Source organism: Dendrobium catenatum, unplaced genomic scaffold (genome assembly GCF_001605985.2).
Source record: "Dendrobium catenatum unplaced genomic scaffold, ASM160598v2 fragScaff_scaffold_156, whole genome shotgun sequence".
NCBI classification, from domain to species: domain Eukaryota; kingdom Viridiplantae; phylum Streptophyta; class Magnoliopsida; order Asparagales; family Orchidaceae; genus Dendrobium; species Dendrobium catenatum.
The window spans coordinates 5,713,614-5,724,161 of record NW_021318618.1 but is presented as its reverse complement, the minus strand read 5'-3'; the positions used below and the strand labels follow the sequence as shown (position 1 = coordinate 5,724,161).

The 10,548-nt window shown below is 34.2% G+C and overlaps 1 protein-coding gene across 4 annotated transcripts in view; it reads right to left on the bottom strand.

The window, feature by feature from the left end:
- Positions 1 to 10,548, bottom strand: part of LOC110093937 — a 65,780-nt gene that overhangs the window by 11,914 nt on the left and 43,318 nt on the right. For all 4 annotated transcript variants that reach the window (XM_028692199.1, XM_020818999.2, XM_020818998.2 and 1 more), the window contains exons 20-25: positions 8,674 to 8,737; positions 8,533 to 8,589; positions 8,195 to 8,443; positions 2,019 to 2,077; positions 1,868 to 1,924; positions 1,342 to 1,435 (exon numbers count right to left, since the gene is read on the bottom strand). In XM_028692199.1, the coding sequence (XP_028548032.1) occupies positions 1,342 to 1,435; positions 1,868 to 1,924; positions 2,019 to 2,077; positions 8,195 to 8,443; positions 8,533 to 8,589; positions 8,674 to 8,737 (580 nt within the window). The remainder of the gene's footprint in view (positions 1 to 1,341; positions 1,436 to 1,867; positions 1,925 to 2,018; positions 2,078 to 8,194; positions 8,444 to 8,532; positions 8,590 to 8,673; positions 8,738 to 10,548) is intronic.

Genomic DNA, 10,548 nt, shown 5'->3' with positions numbered 1-10,548 from the left:
AAAAAAAAAGTCCTTTAAACAAGCTTGTTTTCCAACAAAAAAAGAGGTAGCAAGGTATAATTGGAGGATATCTGACTAAAATTTGGCTGAGATAAATTTTAATTACATGGAACTTGCTTTGAGATCAATGTAATACAAGAGTTGATTGGCTGCCATATATTTCACCCATCTCAAAACGAATCAAATTTTTTCTTGAGATGAGTGCAACTCAACAGTTTATTCTTTTTTTTTAACTCAAAAGTTCATTGATTACACATCACACATATCTCAAAGTAAATTTATATCTTTTAAAACCCATCATAATCAAATTTTGAGTAGAATATTCTGATCAAATTATCCTCTCATAATAAGCAAATGAAGATAATAAAGACAAAAGAACCACAAACCTCAAATTTCTTTACAATTCTGTATTTGAGAAGAGTCGAGAGTCAGAAAAAATGCACAAGCACAGAAAAAAACAAAGGATATTCCAGCTAAATAGAAAAATTAACATAACCCTTTGACCTCTCTCTACTCACCCCTATGTTGCACCGATACGGATACGACGACGCGGATACGATACGATACGGATACGGGACACGTCAATTCTTAAAAATACAGGATACGGGTACGGCGCGGACACGTCATTATAATTTATAAATCATACATAAAAATTAAGAAAGCAATCAAAACATAATATTTGAAATTACAAAAAAAAATGGCAACAACATCATTTGTAGCATTGTAGCTTATAATATCAAAATATAAGTAAGTATTAAATGTCTAGTACAACAACAAATGCATAAACTTAAATTATCTAGCACATGAAGTTTCAACTATTCAATAGAAGGAATGATATAATTATCTTCTTTATTGGTTTGTCTTTGAACTTCTATATCATCTTCAATAAATATCATAGCTTCTAATTCAGGCTCATCAAGTGAAAGATTAATAATTTTTAATATTTTCATATCATCGAGAGACTCAAATCCATCTCGGAAATGAGAGAATCTTGCTCGCAACCGCGGAAGTAAATACGACACGTCTTTTTTTCCCAGATTTCTTTTTGTTTTTCAACGGACACGCGTATCGGATACGCGTGTCCTTTTGAAATTAAATAGTATTTTAATTGGATACGGCTTTGGCGTATCCGACACGTATCGGTGGAGTATCGGAGGCGTATCGGTGTATCGGATACAGCACACCTTCATAAATAGGTGTATCAGTGCAACATAGACTCACCCCTACCACCACCTCCTCTCTTGCAGCTTCTCACTTGTTAACGCATAATATACAAGCAAGCTATGTTGGCATATACTTTTAGACGAAATTAATATTATGCTTATCAGCAAAAAGGCTCACCTGTCCTCGCCTATCATTGGTTGTTGCAGCAAGAGGAAGTTCTGCAACGTGATTACCAAACACCCGAAGCAGGGCAACTGACACAATTTTGGATCTGCATTCAACATCTCAATGAGAAAAATTTTAACCAAAGTTGACTCAAGCAAAATCTCATTCAACACTGTTTATAAAGATGGAGATTCAGAGCTACCATTCATAAGAAGGTATGAAATGTTTGTCAAATATAAATAAGAGATACAAAAGATACGGAAACAACGATATCAAGATATTATCCTGATGCAATTTGTATCAATATTATAAGATAAAATATTCATAATTATGAGACATACTAAAAGTTAAGAAGTCATTTAAATTTTTTATCAAGACAAATTAATCAATGGTGTTGTTCTTTCTTTATGTTTAGATGTCTTCTAACTTTGAGCATGTGTTATATCTATGAAAATTATATCTTGATGAAAATTGCATCAGGATATCCTAATTTAAATTTTTTTGTTTTCAAAGAAAATTTAACATAGATGAGCATTACTTTACAGCTACGACAGCACAAAACATTCCTCCAAAGAATTCAGCTACACCCTTCTCACTGAAAAAATAAATTATATACTTAGTACAGCACAGAATTAAAAATAGATTTACCAAACGAAAATGTGCACAGAAAAAGGAAGCTAGAAAAATACCCATTGACCATGGTGGATAACACATCACGATATCCTTTATAGACAGCACCAAATGCCTCCTGTAAATAAGTTAGATTGCAAAAAAGCTAAAGCACAAGTAATTACCCAAAATCTGCAAATTATAGGTTATCATTTAAGGAGAGCATCAAAAATATTGAATTTCTAAATTGCTTAAGAAGTTAATTGAAAAAGAGGAAAAAAGAACTCCAGGTTAAAGAACTTTTAAAAAAAGAAAAATCTCTAAAATTAGAGCGTTGCATGAATTTGAAATAAATAATACTTTCAACCACACTTAAGTAAAAGAATCCTACTACAATAAAAAAAGTTAAGAAGCTAAAGCACAAGAAATCACACAGCATTTGCAATCTACACTAAGCCATTCAAGGAGAACATTCAAAGTTCAATCTCTAAATTGTTTAATTAAGATGATAATGACAAATATTTTATTGCACAAAATGCTTGCCCTCGCCCTCTATTAATAGGACAGATCACTGGACCTAATTTTGCGTTCGGAATCCTGCGCTTTTCATGCACTTTTGATGTATTTTTTCAAAAGGATAGCTAATATGCGCTTTTACTGTGCATATTAGCTGCACTTTTGCTGCTCTTTTACTGAGTATTTGAAAAGCGCAGCAAAAGGGCACCAAATACACAATGAGTGAGATATTTGTTGCCCTTATGCTACGCTTTTGATGTATTTTTGCAAATACTCAACAAAAAAGTAGCTAATATGCAATTAAAATCGCATATTAGCTGTCCTTTTGCAAAAATACATGAAAAGCGCATGGGTTCCTCACCGGACCTAATAATTCCCCAACTGGAGAGTACTCCTATTACATATAAAAGAATAAGCATTATAAAAAATAATAATTGAGTGATTTTCTAAATTAAATCTAGCCTCAGAGGGAATCTATAATTATATTCCTAAAGAACAAATATTTATAATTATGATTTGTAGCCAAAATTGACAGATAGGCATCTATGATATTTAATACCCACTTGGCTAATAGAAAATAGCAATTTTCATTGTACAATATGATTGAATCGGAGGGGGTAAAAACTCTGAAGGTTCAACAACATCCAATAATATAAAGTAACCTCTACAATTAGGCATCTATGATTTTGAAACTAAATAATGCTTCCCTTACAATGCAGTAAAAGAAACTCAGTACAATCAAGATACAAAAGGGTATAAGTAAGTCGAACATAGATACACAATGGTGCAAATTAGTCAAACATGAGCGAGTGAACTGGAATGTTGTTCAACTCAATTATAGATTGAGTCGAGCAAGAGCTATGCCCAAGTTCCTTCGGAAACTATAAACCGTGCTCTAGCTCAGCTCCTTTATAATCAAGTTGAATATGATGAAAATAGAAAGAAGCAATAAAATCAATGACCACAAGATGCATCACCATTTAATAAATTGGAGGCCATAATTACATAGGAATAAGTTTTAAATTTTCATAGTATAGTGCCATTTAATCATCATAGAATTTACCCACACTGCAATATCAAATATTTTTTTAAAAAAGTAAAAACTCTCTAAATATATCTAAAATAATATATCCCATTTTTCATGCATCCTAAAATTCAAAAATAATATTTTTATAAAATTCTATAATTTGTACTGATCATTTTAATAAGTACATTTGTTTTTAAAAAGCTATCATTAAATATTTCAAATTTAAATAATATTTTTAAATGTTTATTAGATCAAGAAAAAAATATTTTTAAATATTTAATTTATTTATACTGGCTTGTGAACTTGCGAGTCATGTCTCATCAAGCTCGTTTAACAAACGAGCTCAAGTTTAAGCTAGAGCTCTTTTAATATACGAGCTCGAGTTTAAGCTAGAGCTCTTTTAACATACGAGCTCTCGGCTCAATTACACTGCATCGAGCCGAGTTCGAGCCAGCTTGCAATGAACAAAGGACTTTGATTTCAATGAAATTAAGTACTTAATAGGCTTATATATATATATATATATATATATATATATATATTATATCCCATTTTCTTCTATTTCTAAGGGTGTAAACGAGCTCGACTCACTGTTAAGCACCAATACATTTCTTTGGATGCAAGTACAATACAAAAACAATGAGAATATTCGATCAACAAATCAAAAGAACAAGCTCAAGACAATAATTAAAAGTTTATAGCATACAACTAGTCTAGATAACGATCTAAGGACTGAACCAACTCTTGGTTTTATTAGAAAGAAATCTATAACATCGGGGGCATTTTATAAACTAGTTTATCATTATTTTAGACAATTGATGCTCTTTTTTTCACTTGTACAAGCCCATAAATAAACCATCTTGCTGTAATTGAAGTATTGGAAATGAAATTCTTCCTCTTTTTCTCTTCTTTCTCTAAGAGTCTCCACCTACTAAAAGGTAGCCTATCCTTCTTGATTCAATCAAGAAGCATATCAAATTGGTGCTCTCATTGAGTCGCCCCCTCTCCTGCACTCATCATTCCAGCCATCAGTTACTGATGTCCACCATCCAAGAACATATCACATCTACTGTCCACCATCCAAGAACAGCCATTAGTCGCAAGAAGTTGTTTGCTCGCCTCATTAACCTGCAGTCCAGACTCCAGACACTTCTTCTTCCTTGTAGCTGCAGGGCCTTCGAAACCACAGCAACAATTGCTGCCCCATCCTCCACCAGCTCACCCAATTAGATCACCCACTCAGCCGCCTTCCAGTACCTGACTGCAAGCAACATGAAGCGAACACCTGCCACAAGAAGCACTCCCTCACTTCACTCAGCGTACCATTCAGCAAGCAGCAAACCCACCTACCGCAAGAAGCAAGTCGCCTGACACTGTTGTAGCAAGAAGAAAGTCTGGCTGCTGTTGCCCACTAGATCATTCATTCCTCTTCGGTTGTTTTTAATCAGCCAAGCCTAGACAGAACACCCATCTATCTTGGACAGCAAGAAAATTATTCAACCCAGGATTCCCTTGGGATCGAATTCTTCAAATCTATTTTTTCCATATTGTTTTCCTTTCTTTCAAGAACAGAATTTTTTTTCCTTCACTTTTCAAAAAACTCTTCTTTCTACCAACCAAGTTCCATAATTCTTCTTTCAAGATAAAAAAATCAGACTTGGCTGAAGCATTACGTACCACGGAAACCACTAATCAGTCTTTCGGAGATTCAAAATCGCTACAACAAGCAAATGCTCAATTTGCTTCCATTGGTTCAATAGTACAACAATTTCAAGCATTTATGTACTCAGTGGACAAGCGTCTCAACTGTGTGTGCATCGTCCACCTTCCCATCAAGAACCTATGCCGTCCACCGAGATTTTGGAATCTGCTTCCCAATTTTTATCTTCTTAATACTCGCCGCCCAATGCAAGTTTACATTTTCTTAAAAATATAAAAATCAAATTTCCTCGCTTTAATGGATTTGATGTGGAAACTAGGACCCTTTAAGCAAAAGAATATTTTGATTTTCATAATATGCCAGATTACCACTGCATAAGAATTGATTTATTACATCTTGAAGGATCAACGGCTACGTGGTATCAATGGATTTGCATGAAAGGCTAAACTCATAGGTTTAAATTCATGATATCATTACAACAACGTTTTGGCATATCTTCCAATGAATATTTACATGGCAATTTATCTAAATTAACTCAGTAAGCATACGTTCTTGAAAACCAACCATCCATTGAAAATCATGAATTTTAAATTCATGATCTTTCCAATTCTGCCATTATCAATTTTATTTCTAGTCTCAAACAAGAATTACATAGAGAGATCTTATTAGCCAAACCCATTATTCTTTTAGATGCAATTGATTTAGCTCGGTGCCATGAATCCAAATTTCAAGAATTTCTTGCACATCCTTCCTCACAATGGCAAAAATCATTTCCACTCATTCAAACAAACCTACACACCCCTCTATGCCTATAGGCCAACAATCTACCCACACTTCCTCACCAAACTCCTTGTCAAAATCACCCAATCTACCCAAACGCAAGCTCTCTCATTCGGAAATTCAATTTCGTAGTGAGAAAGTCATTGTTTTGTTTGCAAAGCAAACGAAGTCGAACGGCAAGGAGGGAGCCGAAGGAGCGGATTCGAACGGTAACGAAGGAGTCGAAGAGCGAAGTCAAACGGCGATGGGGAGCCAAAGAACAAAGTCGAAAGGCGATGGGGGGCCGACGGAGGCAGTTGCTTTTCATGCATTCAAAAAAAAAAAATCTTTTTGTTAGTCAACAGACAGAAATAATAGCAACCCTGATATGTAAGCTTTATTTCATTCCAGTGGGCTTTCTCACACAGGTTCTCCGTTAGCATGTTAGTGTGTAGCCTGAACATATAAATTATATATAATATGCTTTAAAGCCTAATTATATTTTATATACATTAAATAGCATTTGTCAAGAATGGTTCAATTAAATTTTAGAATCAGAGCATACAAGCCAATATGATCACCATCATACAACTACATAAGGCTTGTGACCAATATAAGTATTAGCTCAGATATTTGAGGAACTGGGCAAGAGGACTTTTTATTCACTTATTGGAAAACCATTTTGACATATAACTATATGAAATAATTTTAGTATGTTTAAAGCAAATTTAAGCGAAGAAATGAGCTTCTATTAGAGATCATTTAGAAGAGCTTCCTTGTGTCCATGAAAAGTCTTCCTTCAGCAATTAGTATTCTAACCTCTTCTCTTTAAATCCTTACTACTTTATTTTTAGTGATCTTTGAATAAGATTGAGTGAGTTTTTTATCCATTATTGCTTGTTATAGCCTGCCAAAACCTAGGGAGATTTTGTTAGTACTTTTTTTTGCCAAGAACTAGGGAATGGGCATCTTAGCAAACAAAAACTGAAGAGAGGATTATCCTAACCTTAAAGAATATGAGGGTGTCCCACCAGTTGATTGTGCAGAAAAGAAGGGAGCTCTAAGAATTCTCTGCCAATGTCATGATGGAGGAAAGTAAATTTCAAAAAGGAGAGGTGCTTGAGATTTAGTTGCAGGCGGTTGGTGTCAAAATATGTTATATCCGTTTGTGTTCTCTTTATTTCCTTGCATTTAAATCATATTGCTCATATTCTGTTAGACCGGTCCCCTATGGACCGGTCCAGCCAGCCCAATCCATTGGGCCGGCTCGGTTCTTCTACAGGCGACGGAAGCGGGCGGAACCTGAGGGGAAGCCGGCGGAACAATGAGGAGAAATTTGGGTGGGGTCCACTTGTTTTTGAAATTGTTTCTTGGAGCCAAAAAGAGTGGAAGCAAGGGCAATTAGGTCCTTTTATGTTATTTTTTGAATTGTATGCATTAAGTAGGGAGAAAATGAGAGATTAGGGTTATGTCATATTGTGTGAGAGTTTTTCTTGTTCTTCTTTGGTGGCTAGGGCTCTAGATCGAATTCTAGAGATTGGGAGAGTGCGATCCTCTCGAATAGAGGATCCTTGTATCTTTATTATTTTCCTTGCATCTACTAGTAAAATACAAGTCTTTTCTCCAATTTTCCTGCAGTTTTTCTCTGTCTTTCCTCAGTTTTGGGCTGTTTTCCGGCTGTGGACAGCAGTTTGTCTTGAGAGTTGCTGTAAAAGTGAGTAGGAAATACTTGAAATCAAGTATTTCCTATCATATTCATAAGTATAAGGTGATTCATGTGTGTTAAAAACTATTGTGTTAAATTTTTCGAGTTGTGCTTACGGTTGCAATACTCACGCATCTAGCATTGCATCTTTCCATCATACTATGTGTGCAGTTAGAATGTGTTTAGTTTGATATCCGCTGCATTTATATTGTGTTGGTTGATTTCGAAGAGTTTGCAATGTGGTATCCCATAACCCAACAATCAACATTGATGACCTCCACGAAATATAAAGAAAAAAATCAAAAAGGTATATGCATACCCATAACCTGCCATGCTTCGAAATAAACGTTTAACTACCAGGAAAGAATTTCAACGGTTCAACTTATCAAAAGATTAATTATATTAGCAGTTAAACACAGAAAAGTGAAAAAATATATAGCAATAAGCACATAAAAAACAAGTAATACAATGATTAAAAAACACAACATATGAGCGCCTTTCTTCCCAAAATATTGCTCCTAGGATACTTGAGGCCTCACAATATGTGTAACCCATAAGAGTTGTAAGCATGATGGTTGATATAGCTTACTTGGAAAATTTTCATGGCCTGTTGAAGTAATAATTTACTTTTATCACCGTGAAATCTGCCACTCAGGAGTTGCCAATGAACATCAATTTGAGTATGCGTATGTACAGCGCTTCCTACAGAACTATGCATTGAAGTCAAAAGTGATTCAGGGATTGAAATGGGTCCATCTTGGACAAAATTCAGCAGGTCAGCACGAATTTTAATGCATTTATCGCCACATAACCAAGTGTCTGGTGGGCTAGGCCTTGCCTGTCCAATATCAATGCTGGAAATTTCTTACAGATGTTGTATAGCTTTAAACAGAAATTTAGTTTAGTTATAATGACAAATGGTTTTACCTTGATATCGCATATTCCATGAAGCCTTAGACAACCAACATGAAACATTCTACAACACTACAAAGGAAAAGAAAAGACTGTAAAATTAAATTTAGAGCAAAGTTGAGATAAATAAAAAAGGACTATAAGAAATCTGCATACCTGGCCACAAAATAGCATTGTGCTGTCACAAATGTTCCCAAAATTTAGAGTGGCATCACCGCCCCTACCATAAAGTACAACACATGACGCACATTTATTATTGAAAAAGAACAAGAAAATCTCCTTTGATGCTAAAAAAAATCTTAAATTTGAATAAAAAACTTCAAGAACATTTTGCACAAGAAATTGTGAAGATTTTGAATGAGATGCATTATACAAAAATAATAAGATCTTAATTAAAAATAATAGACTAAATAAAGATGAGCAAAAATTACCTTCGAAGAGCATAGTGAATAAAATAATGATATCATATTATAAATTGATCCAACATAATAAAATAAAACTAGCTTTTAAAAATAATGCATGAAGACATTTTCTTCACTCAAGCCATCCGCAATGGCAACCTTCTTCCTTCTCTCTTAAAATAAAACACCCCTCCTTTCCCTCTTCTACTTCAGCACCCTTGTGCAATTTAAAAAGAAAATTTTGATAGACCCTAGACCTCAATAATATAGAGATTAGAGAACATCAACAAAAACAGAGAAACAAAGAGAGAGAGAGAGAGAGAGAGAGAGAGAGAGAGGGAGCAAGAGAGTATGATGGGTTTTAAGCATGGAGCTCGTACCCATTGTTTAAAATTGCATAATATGAGGCCCGCCTTAGTACAATTCTAGTGAAAAATGCATCGAGGCTTACACCTCAAACTTCTTTTATGATGCTTGCGCCTCAGCTTGGCTGAGGCCCGCCTTGAGGCACACCTACCCTCAGTGAGGCTTACGCTGCACCCTATTTATATATATTTTTATTAAAACTTACTTAAATCCTAAACTAAAGTACCGAACAAATCACGCTTTAATGCTTTAATGCACCCCCAAGCTCCAGCAACTTTTTCTCAAATGTCTTAACCTCCAACCCTCCGTTTTCTCCATCATCGTAGCTGCCCCACCAGGGATCACTTGAAACCCGCACACCACCACCACCTCCTCCAAAACTTTAAGAGTATTAATCTCATCTTATGCTGATAAAAAATATTTATGAAAAAGGAAAATGATTGAATTAAATAAAGAAGAAATAAATTAGGAGGCATTGAATTCCATAGGATGAGACAGAGGAGATATCAATTTTTTATGATGATGACTCAAATAAAACTCCCCTCAGTGATGACAATACAAATGATTTATATGTTTTGTCAACTATTTCATTTTTTTGGGAATTAAATGTGGATAAATATGGAACTGAGAAAGAAGGAATTTGGAGTTGAACTTGATATTATATGATATTTTTATGTCATTTTATATTTAATACAATTTTACTCTTGTAATATTTTGATTTCAATTTTATTTCACGCAATTACGTCTTGTGCAATTTTTTATTTTATATGTATGCTAATTTGTTACTGTATAATTCAATGGGAAGTTAACATGTCATTCTTTAACATATTATTAAGATATTATACAAAAAAATCACTTTTAATATTTATTTTGACTTAACGCAATTTTTTTTATTTTGAGTAGGGCTGCAAACGAACCGAGCCGAGCCGAGTATGTGAGTGTTCATGTTTGTGTTTGTTTAACATTAGCTTGTTCATGTTTGGTTCGTGTTTGATTCGAGCTTTATTATTTGTGTTCATGTTTGGTTCGTTTAATTTAAGGGTGTTCATGTTTGGTTCATGTTCGTTTGTTTAGTGCTTATCGAGCTTTAAACGAGCTATGTTCGTGAACATATCTCGTAAACAATTTATTGAACAAGCAAACATTAAATTTGTTCATGAACATTCTAAACAAACAATCTAACAAACATGGACAAATATGAAATATTTCTTGTTATTAATAAAAAATAATTATATTATTATGTTATAATTAAAGTTTTTATATT